Source organism: Andrographis paniculata, unplaced genomic scaffold (genome assembly GCF_009805555.1).
Source record: "Andrographis paniculata isolate CXL003 unplaced genomic scaffold, ASM980555v1 Contig12END, whole genome shotgun sequence".
Taxonomy (NCBI): domain Eukaryota; kingdom Viridiplantae; phylum Streptophyta; class Magnoliopsida; order Lamiales; family Acanthaceae; genus Andrographis; species Andrographis paniculata.
The window spans coordinates 3999690-4025161 of record NW_026137402.1 but is presented as its reverse complement, the minus strand read 5'-3'; the positions used below and the strand labels follow the sequence as shown (position 1 = coordinate 4025161).

Sequence of the window (25472 nt, the reverse complement as noted above, 5' to 3'; positions counted from 1 at the left end):
AATCATTATAGTAGTACCCTAAGTTCGCTAATTACCACCATATATATACATAGTTGAATATTTAGAAACACAAGATTTGAATAGCTTCGGTTATCGTGTTGATTTTCTCAAACAATATCAATAAAAGTAAGATAACACATGCATAGTAAAATAAGAGCATGCACCATCTGTTCATATTTAAAACACCTGTTTTTTTAGAAACGTATCGTATATTTTTATAGGAGTATGTCATGTGCGTTATGGGAGAATGTCGTGTGCTTTTAGTTCTTGTGTCATATTTGTATTATATTAATATAAATAAAATACTTTCCGTAGCATCATCATATTATATATATATAATCTGATGGCACACAATTAAAGGTTTTAATTTAGGAAAATAGATCATAATTATCTTTAAACATATAAATCAAATCATTATTTCACATTATATTAATTTTGAGAAATTCAAAAGTCTCCGAGATAACATAAGATTTATCTACTGACCTTTAGTTCAACATTTCAGATATAAAAAATATGTTCATAGAACACTTTTTTTTTTCTTATTCAAAACATATATAGTATATTTTGTCACGTTTTAATAGATGTTACTAGAATCCTATATTATATAAACTTATAATAAAGTAATACAAAATTTTATGCAATTTTTTTTTTTTTTTTTTTTTTTATTTTCAGCCTACTAACATCAATATATAATGTATTTATTTATTTATTTTTTGATGTATTAATTGAAATTATTTATAATGTGTTAGCTAAAAATCTAACACTTGTACTAGGGGCAGACAAAAAAAAAAAAAAAAAATTGAATCCAACGGCCGAACCGCTGAATTGAATCGATTTTTTGGTTAGCTGAGCAAATTCAATTCGAAAACAAATATTTTATATTTGATATTTGTTCTGTTTTGTTTGGTTTCGATTTTTGATATTTTTTTTCGGTTTTCGATTTTGATATTTTTTTCGATTCGATCACTGAGCCGAATATATATATACATTTATATTATTATATCTTAAAATTTATACTCATATTTATATTCCGTTCGATTTCGGTTCGGCGGCTCGAAACATTTGCAAATATTTTTATTTAATCAAAATTTTATTTAGTTTTTAATTTTTTCTTTTTTAATTTCGATTTGATTATAATTACTTATAAATATTCCAATATTTTCTGTTAATCATTTCGGTTCAAATATTTCGGATATTTGTTCGATTGAAATACCAAATATATATACTCCGTCCCATAACAAAGTATTCATTTTTTTATTTTTAGTCCGTCCCATAACAAAGTATCAATTTCTTTTTTTTTAAGTAAATGTACTATCTACTTAATATTACAAATACCCTTACAACTTACAATATATTACACAAATGTAGTTACCTTTATATTACACATACTAATAGAGTTATTTTAGTTATTTCTACTTTATTCTTATTATATTCCAATATAATATTAATATTTATAAAATTACGAAAAACAAATGAATATTTACTTTACGAACGGAGGGAGTATATATATTTACAAATAACCGAATCTGTGTCTACCCTAAACACTACACCACACTATTATAAATATAGAGAGAGAGAGAATTGTCAACGACGCATACGTAACGGACAACCAATGCATTTGCCGGTTACTCAATTTCTATTCATTATTATTATTATTTATTTGTATCTATCTTGGAAGAATAAATTCATAGTGCGCGCTTCCAACTCCTTCACTCAAACTCAATGTACGTATGTATATATACAGTCGGCGATGTATAATTTCACCCTCACAATCAATCTGCGGGATCAAACTGTTACGGAGAGAGTGGGGCTGCTCATATTTGCGGAATTGGAGCTGATCGGAGAGCGTGAAAAGTAAGTACCTTTTTTTCTGAAGTTCCGATCCTATCACCTATTTGTATAAATGCTCCAACGATGAAGTGATGCGATGCCGTTCAGTCTCTTTGTTTATTCGCGGTTCTCCTCTGGATTAATGTATTATTATTATCTGTACGTTTTAGAAATCTATCTGATTTGCTTGTTTTCGTTTGTTCTGAAGTGTTTGCAGCAGCGTCAACTACATCCGCTGTCCAATTCCAATTCCAATTCCGAGAAGGAGGAGGGCGACAACATAGCACCACCGTCCGTAGAAAAAAACATAATCATTCACTGGTGTCGAGCAGTTTGAAACTACCGGACAGTTTGCCTTCTATTTTGAGGCATCCGGATGAGCTTTATCCAATGTTGAGGTTAAAGCTGGCGTTGAAGGTTTCAGAGAAGCAGATTCCTGCAGAGCTGCCGCACTGGCGATTCTGTTACTCTGAGTTGAATAAAATTGATGGCTCACTCTTCGCAATTCAGCAGTTTGATAAGGATATTCGTGACCCTGTGAGTTTCTCCTTTCTCACTGCTACGCTCATCATAATTTCTATAATTTCTTTGGAAAAACACACACACACACATATATATATATATATATTATATATACACAATACACTCCTGCATTGATGGACTATTTGAGAATGGAATGGAATGGAATAAATCTCTGTTCTTCTGTGAATTATAATGTGTTAGATAGCATGAATCAACAGTGGTATGGACGAACACATCTGTTTAAAATTGAATGACAAGAGCTTGCATTCAATCATCTGTCCAATTTCGATGCTCTGAATTATCAAGTCTGTATAATTACCAAGTTTGTGTATTTTAACATGATCGATATTGAAGAGAACTTCCATAATCTTCTTGCCTTTGAACAATTCTCAGTTGTGCGTTTATGCTATGGTTCTTCGAGCACTAGACACCATTGGTAAGTAACATCTCTTGTTCATGAATCATTTTGTGAATATAGCTAATCCCAATCGTACTTCTTAACTAATTTTGAGTGCAGAGGATGATTCAACTATACCAGCAGAGGATAAAGTGCCCCTTCTACAAACTTTCCATCACCACATACGCAATGGAAATTTGCATTTCTTGAGTAAGTTTTGCAACTTAATTCTGCCTTTTTATTTTATTTATTTTCTGACTTGCATATATACAAGATGAATTTACACTATGGAGTAATTCAATTCGAGACCTAAAAGGATATTAAGGCAAGGATCCTATACTAAGAATTAAATACTAATGCTAATAATCTATGAAAAGCTAGGCCTAATTACCTTGCCTAAAAGTCAAAATCAGAGATAGTTTGAATGCTGGAATTTCGAACCCATCGGTTTGAATAATACCTTTGAGATAACCTAAAAGGCCTTGTGGCTCCAAAACTCAGTTATCCGTGTGACATGCCTAATTTGCTAGCTAATCAGCTGCTCGATTCCCTTCCCGGAAAATGTGAGAAGACTTCCACTCAATGTTGTGCAATAATTCTACCTTTTGATGATAATTTTCATGATAGCAAATCAATGAAGACCAGTATAAATATCTATGAACTCAACTATGACTTTAGATTATTACTATTGATGGCAACCATGCTATTGGATAATAGTGGGATATTTACCTTGAACCCAAGTAAGAGCCCATTTCATCCGAGTCTAATGCGAGCGAAAATTATGTAACTACAATTGATAAGTACAATTGTTTTATATGTGGTTATGTGGTTTGAACAACTGTGTAACAAGTGCAAAAGCACAAATAAACAAGGAATACACACAGTTTGTTTACTTAGTTTGGTAATCGGTATCAAACTTATATTTGAGGGGATTTTAATACAAAAGATGTTTGCTAAAAACCTATCACCAAGTTAAACATGAGCAAATACACCAACAAACATCAAATAGCAACTAGATAATTCTCCTACAACTTTATTTGCAATGCATTATACAAGAAACTGAATGTCATACCATAGTAATGACACCATTCGACCAAATGTCTTTGCTTATGAGTTGGTTATCTTCTCCGGTTGGGAAACCTTTTTCGAGCTCATACGTATTGTTCGAGCTTATGAGCTGATTTGTCCCCATACAAATTGCTTGAGCTGATTTAAGTATTTGTCCCATACAAATTGCTTATGAGCTGATTTGTCATTCGTTAAGTGTTCGAAGCTCGATTTGTTAAACAATTTATTGTTTGAACTCATGTTCGTATTCGGCTAGAATAAGCTTATTTGGATAGGTATAATTTATTATTTTTTAATATATATAATATTTTATTTATTTATTTATTTTTTAATTAATAATTTTTTTTAGCAGAATGTTCGCAAATGTTTGTAAACAAGGCTCGGGCTCGTTCGTAAATAAAACGAGCCTATTTATGTTATTCGTTGCGACTCATTCACGTTTGCGAATGAACTTAAAACAAACCGAGCTGAGCCAAATTCATGAACGGTTGATTCGTTGAACAGCTCTATTGCCCATTTTCCATTTTGATGTGTCTTTGACATTTTGACAATTATGCATCATATTTGTATTATACGCCAAATGGGAAAAGGATATTTTCTTAAACGCATGCAATTCATAATGCCAAATCCAATCAGATAAGTATAAACACATTACATTTGATGCTGTTTCTGCATGTAATCAAGAGATATTATCATTGGTTTCTCATTACTGGTGTAATATGTCTTCGCACCAATTTAAATTTTTTAGACAACTTTTACAACCTGCAGATGGCACAAAAGACTACCAAGTTCTACTGGAGAAGTTCCATAACGTCACCACTGCTTTCCTGGAGCTCGATTGCAGGTATTTTTCTGAATCATCAATTATCAATCACTTCTAAAAGCTATCAAACAGATATATCCACAAGGGTTTAAGATTACTTTTTTAAGAATTGAAACGTGATTAAGGTAATAAGGCCTATTAAGTTCCTATACTCTTATAGAATGCTTAAAACTGAACTAGAAGTTGTACATTCCGAACTCCTGTTAGTTTCTACATTATCAATAACTCGGACCAGCAGATTTACATTATCTTGATTTTCATCACAATGGTTAAATATAAGGTTTTTTTTTTTTTTTTTTTTTTTAAATTTTATCAAGGCCCAATATTTCATGCTTCCAAAAGAATGACAAAATTAAGCCCTAGTCGCTACTGCGAAATTATAAGTAACATGTGGTGGTAGTCGCCTTGATATAGATTTCAAATTAAGGTAATCAAACTAAGAGAACTTGTCCTAAATGAGACCATGTTTTCTCGGTTGCAAAATCGTTGATTGTTGTGTTGAAAAACAAGTTTTTGACATAATGATCCTTGCGCTGTTGCAACAGTAAACAACAGTGGATAATACGTACAGTTGAACATTTTGTGAAACATTCAGGACATTGATTTTAATTGTTTCAAAGGTCATTTAGCCAAGTATTTTTTAGTTGTAATTTGTGTAAGTGTATTTTTGGCTCGGAGTTCTTGTATCTGTTATGGAGTATTTAAAAAACTAGGAGCCAAGAGTGAGAAGGTGTTTCTTCTAAAAATTGATTCTATGGCTTCTTGGAGCTCTTTGGCCAAGAGTGAGAAGGTGTTTCTTCTAAAATTGATTCTATGGCTTCTTGGAGCTCTTTGGGGAAAATATTTTGAAGGTTACTGAGTTAATGACTGTAGATCTTTTTGCAATAGGCTTGTTGCAAGAAAGGCTTGAGAAGAATTTTTTTTACTTTCATGTTAAAAATTTTAGATAGGCTTGTTCACATTGACCGAAGTTAGTAAACAAACCATTTGTGTGTTGTTTTTCTACTTTTCACGTTGACATATATGGTTATTGCAACCACAGGAGAATTGTGGATGATATCTATTCATTAACCTCTTGTGGTTGCCATATTGTACACACTCGGCATTTTTATCACGGTGCTCGGTAACAAGGCAACTGAAACTACGTTGGCCTTTAAAGAGAACAATATATACGACTGAGATGTTTTGTGTTCAAATAGCTTTTGTGCTTCCTTTTGCTAGATTTCAGGAGGTAATTGAAGACATGGTCATGAGAATTGGTGTAGGAATGGCAAAATTTGTTGGCAAAGAGGTACGATCAATGAGAAATGAGCTTCATGCAAGTGGCAAGTAATCAGATCGATGATCAATGATTCGATTTTAAGAGCCTAGAAATCATGTTTTCCAGGTCAACACGATAGATGATTACGACGAATATTGTCACTATATTACTGGACTTTCTATGGTAGGAATGTTGAAGATATATAGTGTCAATAGTGGAAAAGATCTGGCTCCAGACAAACTCTTGTACTCAATGTGCTTATTTTTTCAGGTATAGAGTGATGCGTTATCGTATACTTTGTCTCTCTCTCTCTCTTTTTTATTTTCCAACTCCTACTGTGCAGAAAGCAGATTTCATCAAAGATTTTCTGGACGATATAAATGAGATGCCAAAGCCTCGTATATTCTGGCCCCGTCAAATTTGGGGTAAATACGTCGACAAACTGGAGGTAATCAAATTAAAAATACTTCATGGTCATGGTAAAAACTAATTAATATGAAACATTAATGTCAATTTTTATATTTTGCATTGCATTGCATTTTCAGGACTTGAAAGACGAAGATAATTCGGCTAAGGCACTGCTTTGCCTCAATGAAATGGTCACAAATGCTTTAACACACGTGGAGGATAGCTTAAAGGGTTTGTCTACTTTGCCAGATCCAACTATCTTCCGCGCTATCGCCATTATTTTGGTAAATAAGTCGAGGCTATACTCAGTTTCCCTAAGCTTGGAATGGTTAGGGATCAACACATGAAATATAACTTGACAATACATGCTTACAGTCTATACAACATATATATATGTTGTATAGATTATTAACATATGGTGACCATTTTATACATATGTTGGGATCAATTATAATATATATTGTGTGGACTATTTTCATGTATTGTCGGTTTATACCTTATATGCTTTTGGTATATATTTTGTGTATTGTTAGCAGTGTAGTTACAACAGTTCCCTAAGTTTGTCTAACCTAAAGAAAATTACAAAACATTAACTAGTTACTTTTGATGAGTTTAGGTCTAATCAATCTGAAGACAAAACTGATCTTTTGCATCAGAAATTTGTAAAGGCTAGAAAATTACTCGAAATTCAAATATTTGATTTGAACCAAACTAAAATAAAATTTTGGTTCGAATTTTTGGATATTTGGATTAGATCGGATTGAAATTTTCAAAATTTTAAATTTTTACATGAATTTAAATTGAACAAATGTAAATTTCAAGATACATTAAAATACTGGTGCATGTTTGGCTGGAAATATTTAAATGTCATATGATATTGTCTTGTATTTGTTTTGTAAACATTATTTGTTTATTGATGAATTTATCTAATTTATTAAAAATTCAAATGTTTGGATTTTTTAAAATGTTACGTAATTTCAGATTTTTCAATATAGTCTGAATTGTTGGATTTTTCATTTTAGACAGTTCGATTTGTGTTCGGATCGATATTTTTACAAAATTTTGGAGTTTTGAATTAATTCAAATTTATCAAAGTCCGAACCATAAATTTGAATGCTCACCTTAGAAATTTGCAGGTGATCGACTTTGGGACATTAGTTGCTTGCTACAATAACATTCAAGTATTTCAAAGTGGTGTGAGACTAAGACCAGGTAAGTAAGATAGATGAATCTTGTCATTGCACTGATCTTGCATTTCTTTTACTATTTTCATTTTTTTTTTTTCAAAATCTTAGAATTCCAAATACCTCTATGTAATGGAGCATACCTAAGCTAACCTTTGTATATACTTGTTTTCTCAGGTCTTGCGGCCAAAATCTTCTACAAAATAAGAACAATGTTTGATGTTTGCGAGGCTATACACGATTTCTCTTTTACACTAGAATCAAAGGTATGTTGTCAAAACTAACAATTGCCGATTTTCCGTAAGTTATTATCGGTAGCTAGAAAAATGTTACTTAACATCATGCTTTAAATGAATTGGTTTAAAGTACTTCAGATTTGAAATATGTTTGAAATAGTAGTATTAAAAAAGAGGCGAATTTCACAGCTAACTATGAAAATTTGAAATACATGGCATTGTCAAATAAAATTGATGAAATCATTTGAAATAGTTTAACCAAATTCATCCAATAAACGGGGGTCTAAAATATTTTGCGAATTCTATAAAGTCCTGTTTCATTTGAGGAATTTTATTTAAAAGTATTTCAAATGACTATCAAATCCATTAGTTTAGTTTGTCATACAATAAGTTTTAATACTCAAAGTTAGTTGTGTATTTCAATTCACCTCATTTAATATTTTAAATATTATCTATATTATGTCTTTTTCAAATACTTATTTCAATTTGAAGTAATTCAAACCAATTTATTTAAAATCTACTTTCAACCCTCAAATTCAAATCCATCCCCCCAAATGAACTTAATATAATTTAAACTTAAGTCTTGTGAAAGTATTATAGATAATAATGTTTTGTATATTTTTATTAACTTTTGTGTATTTTTGTTGGACTTTATTACTATGCGTATGTATTAATAATATTTTTAAAAAATCGTTTATATTGAAAATACTAAGTAAACAAACTTAGCATTAAGATAGTCAAGCTGATCTAGAAACATATAATAGTCACGGATGAAATGACAATCAATATTAATATGCATTGTGCACTAGTGATAATTGGATTATTTATCATGTGTATAATAGACAAATTATCAGTAAAAATTTAAATAAGAAGAGGCACATCTACTTTAAATCACAGGAGAAGATAGCAAATCCTTAGCAACTCTTTTACTGTTTGAGCAAATGTATGATACTCTGCTTCAGCTGATGATTTGGCAATGGAGGATTGTTCCTTGGATTTTCAGGAGTTTAGATATATACCAAGGAAAATACAGAATCCAATTATATAAATATATATATATATATTTTTTTTTCTTATTTTTAAAAATTTGTATATATAAAAATAACTTAGATGAAATTTTTTATTATTATAACTTACAATGAGATAAAAGATAATTTGATTATTTATGTGTACTATCTTCAATACAATTGGATTATTGTGATTTACAAGATCAAAAAAATATATATATTTTATTTTCTATTGAGAATATTAATAATTATAATTGCTTGTAAAATATATTTATTTGATATGTGCTATTTATATTAGGGAAAACTATTTTTTTAGTTTAGTAACTTTTTTTATTATTTCAGTCTTGTAATTGGAGTTTGTATAGAAATAATCATGTATTTTTTTTTGGCACTTAGTTCTATGGTGTTGGAGCTGCGTATGTGGCGTCTAGGTGGCTCGCTGGAGCGCCTACTTGGCGGACACATGTGATTTTTTTTAAAAAAAATAATTAAAAAATTTTTAAAAAAAAAAAAAAAAAAATCACTTATTTGCCCGGTGGTTCCTATCTTGCGGACACATGTGCTTCGGCGTGCCATGCGGATACCACATGCGCATCTCCGATGCCGGAGGACCAGTTGTGCTAAAAAAATTTACTTATGAAATAATTTTTATACAAACTTCAATTACGAGACTAAAATAATAATAAGAGTCACTAAAAATCAATTTTTCCTTTATATCATCAATGTTTATTATTCGTATAGTTTTGTTTTTCATAATATTATTAAAAAAATACAAAGTATTTAAAACTTGAAAATTATAAATATTGAGGGGACATATCGTTGTGGGTAAAAATATAAAATAAACTAAGTATGGAAGGGCTCTCCATTGTGGATGGCCACCAAGCTTTTAATAGCTTACATCAATGCCTAATCTTGTGTGTAAGTTAAGCATATCTTCTGTATGGGGGATTATATGTACATTTCAATTGAAGAGTTTATATTGTATTTTGTGCATTTGTATTAAAAATACGTACATATATATAGAGAGGGAGAATAGTCAGGTGTTGATCCTAATTAGCATATGAAATATAAATTGTTAGCACATATCGATCTTTTTTATGTGTGTTGTGTTACTATACCGTGTGCGCTAAGGTTAATATATCATGTGTGTATTATGTTAATATACACCTTCTACTGTCAATTTATACCTCGTATATTGTATATATATTTTCTGTCCTATTAGCACAAAGATTAATCACAATCAACATATTTACTGCTTGGGCGCGGATCAGGATCCAATCAACTCAGCATTGTGCTGATATGATCGAGTCAAACATATCATATAAAGGAATATAATATATATTTTTGCATAATACAACATATATTGTGTTATAAAATATCATATACTGAATTGTAATATAACATATATTATATCATAAATATACTATGATAATATATAATACATGATTACTTTATGTGTGTTAAGCACAAAAAATAATAATAATAGTAAGTGGCAGTAGGATTGTGGGTAGGGTCTGAATGAAAGCCAAAAGGTCTGGAGGTCGGGCAGAATAAAGGTCGGGAAAAGGAAGAAAGGTAAGATCTCAAGAATTGATCCAAATCCAGACTCAGGTACTACCAAGAGATGGTTGTCCGTGATCAGCAGTTCGGGCTGTATTCAGGTCGGGCGGAGTCTAAAAAAAAAGGTGTACCCAAGTCGGGTAAACCGTAGATCGGATGGAAGGCAAAGTCGGGCAGACGCGGAGGTCTGTCAAGAGGAAGGTCGGGCAAGGAAGAGGTACGGACAGACGCGGAGGTCTTTGGTCAAAGACGGAGGGCGGCTGATGCGGAGGTCGGCCCAAGTGAGGTCGGGCGAAGAAGCAGGTCGGGCGAAGGACGAAGTCGGGCAAAAGAAATTTGGCAGTGGACAGGCAGGTCGGGTAAGAGGCAGGTCTGAGTTTTGTGACTGGTGGGAACGGTTGAAGGAAGTTGTAATACGTGTCAATAGAGGAGAAATTGGTGGTCGGTTGACAGCGGTTGCTGTAACCGACCAGACGGCGGTTCAAACCGTTTTCTCTGAAAGGCTATTTAAAGGATTCAAATCCGTCAGAAAAGGCATCTTCAATCAACTTCAACAAAGCAAAGTCAGATTTGGGGATCACCACTTTAAATTTCAGTCTTTTATTTTCCAATTTATTTTCTGTACCATACAGTGTTTAGAGATTCCTAATCTCAGGCACTAATTAATCAAGTTTAAGGATATTTTCTATATCTTTGAATTTTACTTTATTTTTGTTGAAAAATTACATCAACAAATTGGCGACCACAGTGGGAGAAAGGCAAGATTGCTGATCCTACATCAATACAAAATGTCATACAACTGAGGTCTGGCCGAATCATCAGAAAAATCAATATGGTAGGCACACAACCTCAAATATCATCAGCACCGGTGGGAGAGAATGTTTCACCACCAGTCATGCCAAATCCAGGGGAGATTCCCCCACCACCTACCGATTGGTTGTCTTATGTTCAACAAATGAACAACCAGCAAACTTTGGTTATGCAGAACATGTTGCGTGAGCAACAAACGAACATGTTGCGTGAACAACAAAATCTAATACAGAACATGGTGGATCAGGCATTCTCCAGATTCACCCTGTATCCAAACATGCTTCCAGCCGTGTCACCTGCTCGTTTTCAGGCGATTTTTCCAGGATCAACGTTTGCAGGGCCAACGTACGTTGACAGTACGTTTCCAAGCGTCACAACTTTCAACCGAACAGATATGGGGAAGATTCCTCTAACTTTCCCAGATAATGTTCCTTTGGGACCGAGGGTTGATAATACCGAGCCGAATGAGAGATTAGGAGGACAGACTCATAATCCCATTCCAACCGAACCAGCCTTCTCTAGAGAAGAAAGGTTGGAAGGACAGACTCATAATCCCATCCCAGCCGAACCAGCCTTCTCCAGAGAAGAAAGATTGGGAGGTCAGACTCACGATCACATTCCAGTGTTCGACCATATTCCACCCAGAGTAGATCCGGAGGATATTGCTCAAGTTCTGCGGGTGCATTTCGGAATGAATCCGCAAACGGTGAACAGGCCGGTTTACCAGAGGCCATTTCCAGAAAGGATCATTAACGATCATCCTCTCCCGAGAAATTATAGGCCACCAGACTTCTATTCTTTTTCGGGAGAAGACGGAGCCTCTACCATTGAGCATGTGGGTCGCTTCACGGCTCAATTGGGAGAAGTAGGCAACAATCCGTTTCACAAGTTACAATTGTTTGGGTTGTCGCTCACAAGAACAGCTTTTTCTTGGTATGCCAGTCTGCCGCCTGGACAGTTGCAAACTTGGGAAGATTTAGAGGCAGATTTTCATGCAAGGTTCTTTAATCCTCTGCCGACAGTCTCACTGATAGACCTTCTGGAGATCACGCAGATGCCGGAAGAGACCGGCTACCAATTCATAGAGAGGATGCGATTGATGAAGGGACGATGTCCTACGATGATCAATGAAAGCGAAATGACCAATTTGGTGGTCAGGAACATGCATACCAGACTTCGCGAGGCCCTGACAGCCCACGACTTTCAAGATCTGGCCAGTTTAGCATCCACGGCAAGAAGGTTAGAATCCTTTTTTACAGAAAATAATCATGACTTCCGTCAGGGGGGAGATGCTGAAGCAATGTTAGTGCAAGATCGACCAACGTCCAGGCCAGCACCATTCCGCGATAAATGGAGGTCGGGTCCAACGTAGCCTCGAAGGATGGAGGTCGGATCTGAGGCTGACGTAGCCTCGGATGCCGGCCTGCAAACTCCTAAAACATCACTGGAAGTGATGTTTAGGAGTCTTGAGGAGGAGGCTTATTGTTAAGCACAAAAAATAATAATAATAGTAAGTGGCAGTAGGATTCTGGGTAGGGTCTAAATGAAAGCCAAAAGGTCTGGAGGTCGGGCAGAATAAAGGTCGGGAAAAGGAAGAAAGGTAAGATCTCAAGAATTGATCCAAATCCAGACTCAGGTACTACCAAGAGATGGTTGTCCGTGATCAGCAGTTCGGGCTGTATTCAGGTCGGGCGGAGTCTAAAAAAAAAGGTGTACCCAAGTCGGGTAAACCGTAGATCGGATGGAAGGCGAAGTCGGGCAGACGCGGAGGTCTGTCAAGAGGAAGGTCGGGCAAGGAAGAGGTACGGACAGACGCGGAGGTCTTTGGTCAAAGACGGAGGGCGGCTGATGCGGAGGTCGGCCCAAGTGAGGTCGGGCGAAGAAGCAGGTCGGGCGAAGGACGAAGTCGGGCAAAAGAAATTTGGCAGTGGACAGGCAGGTCGGGTAAGAGGCAGGTCTGAGTTCTGTGACTGGTGGGAACGGTTGAAGGAAGTTGTAATACGTGTCAATAGAGGAGAAATTGGTGGTCGGTTGACAGCGGTTGCTGTAACCGACCAGACGGCGGTTCAAACCGTTTTCTCTGAAAGGCTATTTAAAGGATTCAAATCCGTCAGAAAAGGCATCTTCAATCAACTTCAACAAAACAAAGTCAGATTTGGGGATCACCACATTTTCCAGTTTATTTTCTGTACCATACAGTGTTTAGAGATTCCTAATCTCAGGCACTAATTAATCAAGTTTAAGGATATTTTCTATATCTTTGAATTTTACTTTATTTTTGTTGAAAAATTACATCAACAATGTGATATACTGTTTTGATTGGATCATCACCGGATCCGCAGCCTTACTGTTTATATATATATGTATGTACTTTGCTAGAAATTTTGAAATCAATTTGTCTTACATTCTAGTTTTTCAATTTTGGTCATGATTTTATAAATGTTGATATACTTCCAATGGAGAACTTCGCAGATCCGCGACAACAATCCTAATGATAAAGTGACAAGGAACCTCATAGACACTATCAAGAAATTCTGCAACAAAAATTCCGGAACTTCAAACCAAAGGTGTGCAATTACTTCATAATATCCGTCAAAATTTGACACATTTCCTTCCGAACAACTTATTCAGCATTTGATTCGTTTTCTGTCAGGAAATCTTACATTATTTAAAGCAACCTCGGTTTTAGATGTGTGCTTTTCCATCGAAGATTCAGTTCATCTAGAAGAATGTATTAAAGCACAATATATGCTTTCGTAAAGGTTCCCATCCTCTTCATTATATTGATTAGATTCCGAGTGATTGAAGTATTGGTTGTATCGTATTTAAAATCAATTAATGTTGTTCTTTAGAAGAAATTGGAGGAAAAAATCGATCTATTAAATTCGACTTGCGTTCTTTCCTATATCTATGTATCCCCGGTGTAGCTTCGTATGCAGCTTCGAGCATTAGGATAAGCTCATTCAACACTTATTCAGTTTCTTACTTGAAGAAAAACCATTGAAATAGTAGGGGCGGATTTAGCTTTGTGTCACGTGACATTAGTGATTTTATTCTACCAAAATAAATTTTTATTATTTAATAATTATACTAAATAATTGTAGTGCCCCACTTAAGTATTTGTTCGTTCTGTAATTATTTCAAATTCAAATCAACACTATTCATTATGCATGATTTTTAATAAAAATGTAATATTGTATTTCTTATCACAAAATATCACATCAATTTAAAAAAAAAAAAAATTAAATTTGCTTCGAAATTTTCGAGGCTAATTTGCATAGTGTCGTACTTTCTGAAGCAATCTTGTCTCAAAATTTTCAAATCTATCTTACTTCAGAAATTTTGAGACTATCCAAATTAGTCTCGGAAATTCTGAAACTCCGCAAAACAAAAAATCAGTCACGGAACTATTTTCAAGATTATGTCTGAGGCTAAGGAAATAGGTTCGGAAACTATTCATTTATTTAACCAATTTTCCGAGGCAAACCATCAAATTTTTAGTAGTCATAATTTTGATTTTATCGAATCAGTGTCTCACATAAGGCATATAGAATATATTTTTTATATAATATATACATATAATCTTTATGTGATATGCATCCTTAACCAATTTAAATATAATTTTTAAATTATAAAATAAAAATAAAATATAATAATATAATTCTATATAATTTTGTTGCATAGATTAATTCTCTTAGTATAAAAAAAAATAACTGTTTAATCTGATTTTTAAGATTTTTTTTCTTTTACAAATAATAAAAATATGATTTAAAACTTACAAATGTTATTAGCATATAAAACTTGCATCTATCTCCACCATATATATATATATATATATATATATATTTATCCATGTAGCGAATATGAAGATCAACATCATGGTAAATCACCCCATCACTACCCTATTCGAGATGGTTTTTGGTCATTTACGGAAATATTATTATAATCAATATAAATATATATATATATATTGTCATATACAATAGTATAGAATATACTGTGCATGGTTCTTTTCTCTCTCAAAAATCACATCAAATAAAATAAAAACTGTTTATTATTATCAAAACAAAATTTAAAATTTCAGAACTTTTATTCAAATTGTAAATCAGCCCAAAAACTACTCAGAATCTTGTCTTCCATATATATCGGACAGAGACACACAGACACGACACAAACATCAATAGAAAGCATCAACACATATTCTTTGATTGGAGGATAAGTAAGTCGATAAATCTGTGGAATTTACACAGGCCGCGGGCTACGGAACATCAACGAAAAAACAAACATCAAGGATTGGTCTTTTTTTTGCCAAGTAAGTAAGTTGAGATGGTTGATATGATGCTAAGTAAGTCGAAAATTTTGTCTGAATTCATGGGATTGCCGGAGAATATGAATTTTGACGAAGATTCGATGCATATTTTGGCGTCGTTGTTGACATTGGGTATGATGAATAGTCAATGCAGTAATACTGCTAGCGTACATGAAAGGATTAATGAACTTGAAGGTTATAGAATGCGTATGCTTCAAGAATCGACGAGGATTATGACTTTGAGTCTCGAACTACCTCTTACTATGTTTCTTCTTAATGGTGGTATGTACTTGTATGTATATATATATATGTAAATTATGAAATTATTTTATCTCGAACTACCTTTTTACTATGTCTCTTATCAATGGTGGTATGTACTATATATATATATATATATATTTGTATGTAAATTCGGTTTGAGTTTGATATTAAAATGATATTTGATGGAGCTTTTTATAAGAAATAAAAACATATTTTTTTTTTCAAAAAAGACAATCGAAATTGTATTTGCATCGCGTTCTTACAGCTATTTTGGCCGTCGAAAAGGAGAAGGAGATACTTTTACACAAGACTACAAAACAAGATGTAGCCGGTGATAATATTCAAAAAAAACAAACCTGTTCTTCATGTTTGGCTGACTTGATCGAAGTTTTGAAGCCAACCAAGAAATCAATAACTGAGAAATCAACGAAGCTACGTGAAAACTCAAGCGAAGCTTTGATGCTAGAAGAAGACTCGAACGAAGCTTTGAATTCAGATGAAAACTCAAGCGAAGCTTTGAAGCTAAATGAAAACTTGATCGAAGGTTTTAGGGGAGGACAAGACTCGGGAGAAGTTTGGAAGCTACACGAAGACAGAGAAAGGAAACATAAAGAAAAACAAGTAAATTTTTGTTACTTAAGTTATATTACAAGAATGCAATGCTGCTAGTCGTTAATTATTTTGCCGGTAGGATATAGAGGAAGAAGACGCGGGGGGATTTTGGGAGAGGAATTTATTTTCACTTGGATCGGTTAAAGTTAATGCAAACCCGGCGACGAGGGAGAAAAAGAGGAGACGATGGACGTCGACGCTGCACAGTAAGTTTGTTCGGGTTACGGAAGAACTTGGAGGTCCCAAAGGTTGGACAACTTTAACTCTCAAAATTAGTTATATATATATATATATATATCACCTATTTAAGTTACATCAAATATCTATTTTTTACGGTTTTAAATTGTTCTCAAAGCTTTTCAAAACTTATCTAAACAAAGATAGACTTTTAAGTTATGGATGTGGATTCTATTCATAAGAAACTTGATTTGATTCAATCAAATATACAATAAAGATAATTAACACATACACATCATATACTATGGTGTATATTATATACTCCCTCCGTGAGTAAAAAGTAAAGGTAAAAGACGTTTTTGCCCTTGTGAGTGTATTAGTGTAAAAGGTAGTGACAATTGTGTAATAATAATGAAAGAGTAAGAGTAGTTATATAGTGATAGGGTTATTTATGAAAATTAGACTATTGTTTTGGGACGAAGGAAGTATATATATATATAGGGTAAACTATTTTTTTAGTCCAGTAACTGGACCCCTTTATCATTTTAGTTCCGTAAGTGGAGCCTGTCGCAAACTAATCCCATAAGTGAAAAATTTTCGTTGTTTTAGTCCTCCGGCGCCGGAGACACCCGTGTGGCTCGCCGGAGGTGACGTGTCTGCCAGGTGTCCCGCCAGGTCAGTGACACCTTGCGGACACGTGGATTTATTTATTTTTTTTAATTTTTTTTAATTGGACCAAATAAAAAAAAATTAAAAAAATACAAATAAAATTAAAAATAAGTTTTTAAAATAACTTAAAAAATGAAAAAAAAATTTAAAAAAAATCCACGTGTCCGCCAGGTCAGCAACACCTGGCGGACACGTCACCTCCGGCGAGCCACGCTGGCATCTTCGGCGCCGGAGGACTAAAATAGCAAAAAAATTTCACTTATGGGACTACTTTGCGACATGCTCCACTTACGGGACTAAAATGATAAGGAGGTCCGGGACTAAAAAAAAAACAGTTTACTCTATATATTGTCTATTTGTATTATATATAAGGATAGCTAGAGATAGTATTAAAGTAAAACAAAATGAGAATAGGTGATGTGACAAGAGATTATCTATTTATTTTTTTATTTGGTGATGTGATAGGATAAAATATAATTAATTATTTTTTATTTTAAAAAAATACAGTAAAACAGACCAAAATAGAAAATATTGGTAAAATATATAAAAGTGAGGGAGTATGTAATATGATGTAAATATATGTTTAAGGGAATGTTGTAGATCTTGTGCTGATCCAGCCAAGTTAGCGTACTGATTTGATCGGATTAGCAGATGCTATATGTTTGATGCATATGTTTATAAATATCTCAGCATATTTGTGTTATAAGATATTTGAATTATAATATAATATATGTTGTATTATAAATATAGTGAGATGGATATAAATATATGTAAGTAAATGATTATAATGCCGATAAATTAACTAGTTATGTGACTATTATGGAGTTGCTTTTTCTCTAATCAGCATATACAATGGTAGCTTGTTACATCATGTATTGTTAGTTTATAGACTATAATTGTAGTATATTAATATAAATATGTACTGTTGTTCTTATATGCAATGTTGTCGGCATATGACAGTGACTTCCATATGTAATGTTTTGAAGAAAAAAATTGATCTTTTTATAATATTTTAATTATAAAATCAATGTTTAATTCGATAGTTTTAAATAAAATAAATAACGCCAGATCAAATCCAAACTTTAAAGAAACAGAGCCTTTATATTCGATCACGAACATGAGCCTTGATGCAATGTGATTTTGTCATGTCTATAACACAACACCATTGATGGAAGTTAATTTATCGATATTTTGACGCAGAAGCCAAGCCGAAGCAAATCAGGGAGCGGATGCAAACATACGGTCTAACAAACGACCAAGTGAAGAGCCATTTGCAGGTTGGTATTTTCTTACAAATAAACGAAGATGGTGACGCCGGCGATCATCATCGCTGATCCCTTTTCCGTTTGATGTTTTGTTTTTTTCCCATAGAGCGAAAAGAATGACTTACTAAATAGATATATACAATTAACTTGTTGATATTAGAAGTATCGAGCTACCCTTCGTGATAGCGCCGGAGAGAGATATCCGCCTTTTCCGAATGATGAAGATGAGGAAGATCTTGGGTAAAGAAGGTACTTATGTATGTATGTGTATATATATATAGATCGATCTAATTATGGAACTAACTGAGGCTAAATCAATATTGACTATCCTCAATCAGCATATTATAATAATATACACAATATATAATTATTGTTGAAACAACTTATATTGTGTATGGTGCTAATGAGGCTAAATCAATATTGATTAGCCCTAGTCAGCACATTATAATAATATACACAACACATTACATATATTACGTTAATACATAGGGTAAAGTTTTTTTAGTCTTGTAACTGACCCCCTTATTATTTTAGTCCCATAAGTGGAGCATGTCGCAAACTAGTCCCATAAGTGAAAAATTTTCTCTGTTTTAGTCCTCCGGCGCCGGAGACACCCGCATGGCTCGCCGGAGGTGACGTGTCCGCCAGGTCAGCGACACCTGGCGGACACGTGGATTTTTTTTTCATTTTTTTTTAATTTTTTTAATTGGATCAAATAAAAAAATAAAAAAATACAAATAAAATTAAAAATAAATTTTAAAAAAAGTTTTAAAAAAAATAAATAAATAAATAATCCACGTGTCCGCCAAGTCAGTGACACCCGGCGGACACGTCACCTCCAGCGAGCCACGCGGACGTCTCCGGCGCCGGAAGACTAAAACAGCGAAAATTTTTCACTTATGGGACTAGTTTGCGACAGACTCCACTTACGGAACTAAAATGACAAGGGGTCCAGTTACTGGACTAAAAAAATAATTTACCCTAACATATAATATATGATGATCAGTTGTGACATATGTTATGAATTATTGTCATTTAATGTCAATTTATATATTTTTTATGTCCGTTTTTAAAGGTTATATTTACATTTTGGTCACTGTACTTAACATTAAAAATATCTTTTTGATATATTAGTATTACAAGACACTGATCAAAGTATTTTGGTCATCTTTTTTATTTATACTATGTTTTGATATAATAATTAATATTTAAATATGAACATCCAAAAAAATAAATATGACCTTAGAGCGGGGCGTAGATGGTATTATATTATGTTATCTTAGTTCTTTTTTTGTTTTTTATTTATGCATGTAAAATATAAATACTTATTTTGATTGTATATAATTTTTGCAGGAGGTAGTACTACCAAATAACATGAATAATTTTGCAGAAAGATTGGAAGAGTTTTGAAAGCAGCAGCAGCACCAAAGCATTATTATTATTATTATTATCAACAGTTACTACTGCGCAGAGGCTTCCGACTCCCTCCCCCTCACAAGGCAAGTTGTTATACTTGTTTTGGGTGGTAGATTAAGTTTATTTGGTTTTGATTTGGAATTAAATTTTTTTATTTGAATTTTTAGTTTAAATAGTATTTTGATTTGATAATTTATAAGAAAAAATAATATTTTTTTCATTAAAAAGTATCCGAAATAGTAGTAATTTCTATTTTAAATTGAAACCGAACTCGCATTATAATTTGGTTTTGAGTTGAAATAGTTATATTAGTATTATAAAATTTTAACGTTAAAATTAAGTATTTGATCATAATATAATATATCTAAAATTCCGGGTACAGTCTGGTTTCTCATTGTGCCGGGCTGAGCACGGCCCGAAAATTTTTCAGGTTTATTTTTTAGGCTCAAACACGATTTTTTCGTGCCAGGTTTGGATCAAATTTTTAAATCGTAGCTATTTTTGTCACATCTAATACAAAGTATGAATATTTTGATATTTAGTTAAAGAGTTACTTTGAAAAAAAAATGAAATGAAAAGTTTTTTATTTGAATAGATTAAAATGGCTATGAGAAGTTCACTACTAGACGGAGAGAGTATTAAATTGTACTTGAAACACAAATCAAACACGTACAAAAATAAATGTACTTGTAAACCATGTAAAGTTTTGATTTGACATTTTTAAATTGCGATTTACAATTCATAAGACCTTACATCCGGTCTCATTTCAAACACAAGCAAAGTTAGTATTGATTTGTGTTGAATTACATCATTTTCTGGTTTCATTATAAATATTTTCAATTAATTTTGATTTCATTATTCAAAAACTAATAAAAATTATTGATAAAGTGTGGAGTAGAGATTAAGTATAATTAACTATTTTCTATTTTAAAAATATTACAGGGTGTTTGAGACATACCAAAAAAAAATGTTGCAGGGTGTTTGAGACGGAGAGAGTACATATTAGCCCCCCAACTCTAAGAAATGTTGTTTAATGAATGATTAGGTTAATTTCAATCAAATTTACTAATCATAATATCAAGAACCCTAAAATCCAATTTCATGCATTCAAAACCAAGTTCTACTTCTAATCTCTATATTCTCCGAAAATTGGTTAGGACGTATAGATAGATAAAACAGCATTTTCAAATCTACAGATAAAATGGCAAAAGATAAAAACTCACCAGGAGAAATGGAATCAATCAACAACATAATTTGGTGCCACAGCTAAAATCCTGTCATTTCTTGACAAGGGCCGAGCACTTTCTCCGTCGTCCGGTCGCTGGCCGTCGTCTACAACGATCAAATACCCTTCCCTTTGTACCAAGCTCTGATCACAACAAGCAATAAATTTAATGTGAAACCATGAGGAAACTACAGAAATGGTTTGTGTTTCAGCGGCAACCAGTTACCTCTACAATGGCCTTTACTTTTGTGACTTCGGCTGCTGCCTCTTCCATGGAGCTGTAACTGTTTTTCTCATTCTGCTGCCCGATGTACCATTGGATCAGATCCCTTTGCTTCAACCCAGACAACCCTGTTGCGGCAGTACATAACAAATTCGGTCAAATTAGGGATATTCGAGAATACCAGGGTTGAGTTTAGTCGAGCTTAGGGGAATTTAGAACATGGCTTCTTCGTGGAATAATTGGGGTGCAGTTTTTAAAGAAAACTTATGAAGGGTTTACCTTCTTGTGACAGAGTCTCTTCATGTTGTCTAAGTCGCATGATGAGCGCACGAGTAACTTTTTGAAAGTATTCGTCGCTGATCACTAATTTCTTTCCTTGTCTGCTGGCAGAATTATCAGCATCACCTTGACCGGATGCATGCTCTTCATTGTCATTGCCGCCATTGTTAGCATCATTTTCGTTGTCGTTATTCTCTTCCTGAAACTCTGATAGATCAATCTCACTCGATTCCACGCTGCAAAGCAAGTAAAACAAAATGACCAAAAGTATTTGCTGATAAAGGATTCAAATAAGTGTAGTTGTTTGTCTTTTTACTTGATTATTGATGTCTTCAGCAACCTCACTGCTAGTCGCACGTGATGAGGAAGAACCTATAAACATTTGATACATTAATTCACACGCAACTTTAAATATCAGGGTTACGTATAAGTTCAAATTAAGTACCTCTTTGTCTAAATGACTTCGTGCAAGTGCCTCCGAGAGCCGAATCAGAGCCTCCAGTTGTCTTACAGTCATTCGGTATGCAACTCTGCTACCGGGAGTTGCATCTCCTCTGCGAAGGGACACATAAGATTCGACCAACAATTGCCTTGCTTCAGGGCTCAGCTGCATAACATTTGAACTTTGTCAGAGACTCCAGAGAAATAATGTAATTGTGTTGTGATTAAGCGTCTTATAAAGACAGATGCAAACCATTGGTTTCAGAGTCTTTGCATACGAGATGTAACGCTTCAATTGTGCAGTTGTAAATGCAGGAGAAAGTGCCTCTTCCTGCTGCTGATGGACTCTCACAATATGATGAGCGATATGGTAATCAACTTGTTCCTCCGGGTCATCAATTATCACATATACAAGGTCAAACCTTGAAAGAATAGCCGGAGGAAGTGCAACGTTGTACTATAAAAATACACATTAAAATCATTAGTATAGAAAAGAGGATACGAATCAAAAGCAGACCAACCAGACTACTAAAAACAATAACCTTTTTTTTTATTAAAAGGTTACTTCTTTGGCAGTAACTCACCTTCAGAGGTTTAGTCTTATCATATCTGCCACCTGTTGGATTTGCAGCAGCTAATATTGATGTTCTAGCATTTAAAGTTGCCTGTATACCAGCTTTAGTTATGCTTATTGTCTGTTGTTCCATGGCTTCATGAATGGCAACCTTAAAAACACATGCATAGTCCAAACATCAGATTTAGCTGATTAATATTGAGGATGTAATATAAAAACGTCACCATGGTGCTACAATTACCTGATCTCTTGTATCCATCTTATCAAATTCATCTATACAGCATATGCCATTGTCAGCGAGCATCAGTGCACCAGCCTGCGTGTGGTTGGTTTGTATATCGTAATCAGAATCTTTTAGAACATATTAACATGAAAAGCATGTCCAATAAATATTTGGATAATTAAACAGAAATTTGGAGATTGAATTTAGATCTAAGTTCCCCTCAAGGTTCTGTAAGATCAACTATGTCCTTATCATAAAGGCAAAAATGAATTTTGGTTCACCAGTTAATTTTGCCTAAGACATAAGGGCAAGGCAAACAATAAATAACAAAAGAATGATATAACACTACCTCAATGCAAAATTCACCAGTCTCCGGTTCTTTGGCAACAGTGGCAGTCAGCCCAGCAGCAGATGAGGATTTCCCTGATGTATAGACAGATCTTGGAATCAGACCTGACGTATACCTGCAATATGGATATATATAAATATATGTATGCAAGAACAAACCCACCAATCATACTAATATTAAAGAAACCCATACTTGAGGAATTGCGACTTTGCACAGCTGGGGTCTCCCACAATACAAACATTTATATCACCCCTTAAGTTGATGCCTTCGTGTGTAATTTTATGGACGCCTCCCATAAGCATGAGAAGAACTGCACGTTTAATATCTTGGTGACCAAAAACTGTGGGTGCAATGCTATCAACAAGCTTATTGAAGAAGTCAGGTGTGTTCTTCATCTGATGGGCTTCGGCCTTCTCTTCCGGCTGCAGGCAACATAGAAGAAGTGTGAATTTTCACTATATACTATTGGTCAACATGACTTTATGCGGAAAGCATAGTATGCTCAGCATAACAAAATTGCCCATCTCAGAAGCTCTATTATGTTACAAAACCATATCCAAAGCAGAGAATTCAAAAGATCTTATAATAAACTAGATTTTAATGGGAATGTTTGGGAAATGAATTAAAAAGATGGGAAATAGCTAAGATGAGACCAAATAGATAGCTCCATGGGTAACTTACTGTTACTTGCTGACTCTCATCTTCATCATCTCTCCTGTTACGAATATCAGCAACCCTTCTCCCATCACAAATCTTTGAAGAGACAATAAAACACCATATTAATTAGACAATTCAACAGGATATACTTCCTCATTTTAAGCTAGGACATAACTTTAAATCAGGATGTTTCCCCCACTAATGGATAGAATAACAACCTGCACAGAGTTCGCAATGAAGGCAAGCCGATAGGATAGGTCCCTAACACCTAATGCACGAAGGCCTCTTACACCATCTTGACCAGCTGCAGAATTCTTACTAGAGGATTCCCGGCGACATTCAGCTCTTTCCCCGGGAGAGGCCAATGCCATAATATCAGGCAAAGCAACAAGAGTGCCAGTAAACACAACCCTGCAACATGTGAATTTACAAAATTGTGAATAATTGCTCCAATAAAACTGGAAATGCAAAGATTCTTAATAAGATGTGCACAGAAAAATTCTCACGTGTCACCAGCCCTGGCTTGCTCAACAATATCACCGCGAAGGATGATATCTAGTGATCTTGGTAGCGAACCCGGAGGTATTTCCTTGGATGTCTCCTGCATACGGACCCTCTGCCAATCTGTAAATTTGCTATCTTGTCTCAGCAAAGCCCACTTTGTTCTATTCTGGCACGTTGCATTCATGCAGATAATTGGCTGTAATATCATAACAGAACATCAGAATATAATTTAATTCAACAGGATCAAGATCACCTTTCTAGAATTGATATATGAACTAGCAGCAGTTCTCGTACACAGGAACATTATCAATGCAATTGTAGGACAAATTCAAAGTATCTCTAGGCGTGGACCGGTGTTTAATTTGCAGTAAAGGAGACACGAAAATTCAAACAAACCTCAGTGTATTTGTACTGCTGTTCAACGTCTTTTATGACATTTCCACATTCTAAGCACTTGAATGTGCCGAGAAGAAGCTCCGGCCGAACCTCACTGGTGCGTGTGACCACACCGCTCACCGACACTAACTTTCCGATCTCCGTCGTGGTTAGCTCCCTCAGTCTCTTAATCAAGGGGAGATTGTAGAACGAGATATTGATATCTTTGTTCGGACTGTCGTCGGTTATGAAAGCAGGCTTGAGTTCCATCACAAACCTTTTGCAAGCGTTCTTCAGGTAAGGCTCGAATCGAAGAAATTCCTCCGAAATGGCCTTCTGCAGAACGTCGTTGAAGCGCATAACGTGGGAGAAGTCAATAAACATAGTGTTGGATTCGTTAGGCCTCATAGCCTCCACTTCCGTCTCGTAGCCGCCATTATCGTCTCTGTAGGTCTTGAGGAACTCCAGAAAAATGTTCTCCACACGCACCGCCTTGTCGTCCACGCAGTATCCGCCGCCGCCATAACTATCCATCGCCTTCGATCCGCAAAACTCTGTCAAGGAACGATGATCGACCACCAGAGATTTCAATATGCACTCGTCCCGCGCTGTCCGATTTCTGAAGCCTAATTAGGTTTAGGGAATTTGGCGGGAAACTCCATCTAATTTCCCGCCAAGGTCGATAGTACTTAATGATCTCATGGGCCGGGCTGGTTCGGGTCGGGTAATGTGGGCTGGGCTCGATTCAGTTTATTCAGTGTTGGGCTGCTATAAAGCAGTAATGCAATAAAGAAATTTCGTAGGGTT

The 25472-nt window shown here is 34.4% G+C and overlaps 3 protein-coding genes across 3 annotated transcripts; 2 read left to right on the top strand and 1 right to left on the bottom strand.

Annotated features, from left to right (window-relative positions):
- The first annotated feature begins 1691 nt into the window (after positions 1-1691).
- Positions 1692-13994, top strand: LOC127252148 (squalene synthase 8-like). Its single transcript, XM_051276206.1, has 13 exons — positions 1692-1854; positions 2039-2367; positions 2746-2788; positions 2870-2959; positions 4586-4661; positions 5862-5931; positions 6028-6171; positions 6245-6349; positions 6447-6593; positions 7446-7521; positions 7671-7759; positions 13579-13673; positions 13760-13994. Coding segments are annotated over exons 1-13 (1284 nt in total). The 5' UTR covers positions 1692-1853; the 3' UTR covers positions 13779-13994.
- Positions 13995-15432: 1438 nt separating this feature from the next.
- LOC127252945 (transcription factor HHO1-like) lies at positions 15433-18468 on the top strand. Its single transcript, XM_051277334.1, has 4 exons — positions 15433-15697; positions 15942-16297; positions 16368-16536; positions 18335-18468. Exons 1-4 carry the CDS (start codon positions 15433-15435, stop codon positions 18466-18468), a joined length of 924 nt encoding a protein of 307 aa, XP_051133291.1.
- A 2331-nt stretch (positions 18469-20799) lies between these two features.
- On the bottom strand, positions 20800-25310 carry LOC127251772 (DNA replication licensing factor MCM6). Its single transcript, XM_051275635.1, has 14 exons — positions 24687-25310; positions 24293-24486; positions 24005-24197; positions 23811-23882; positions 23322-23551; positions 23130-23244; positions 22799-22873; positions 22568-22708; positions 22237-22440; positions 21988-22149; positions 21859-21914; positions 21543-21778; positions 21267-21391; positions 20800-21184 (listed from the first exon to the last, which is right to left on the bottom strand). Exons 1-14 carry the CDS (start codon positions 25197-25199, stop codon positions 21053-21055), a joined length of 2448 nt encoding a protein of 815 aa, XP_051131592.1. The 5' UTR covers positions 25200-25310; the 3' UTR covers positions 20800-21052.
- Positions 25311-25472: the final 162 nt, after the last annotated feature.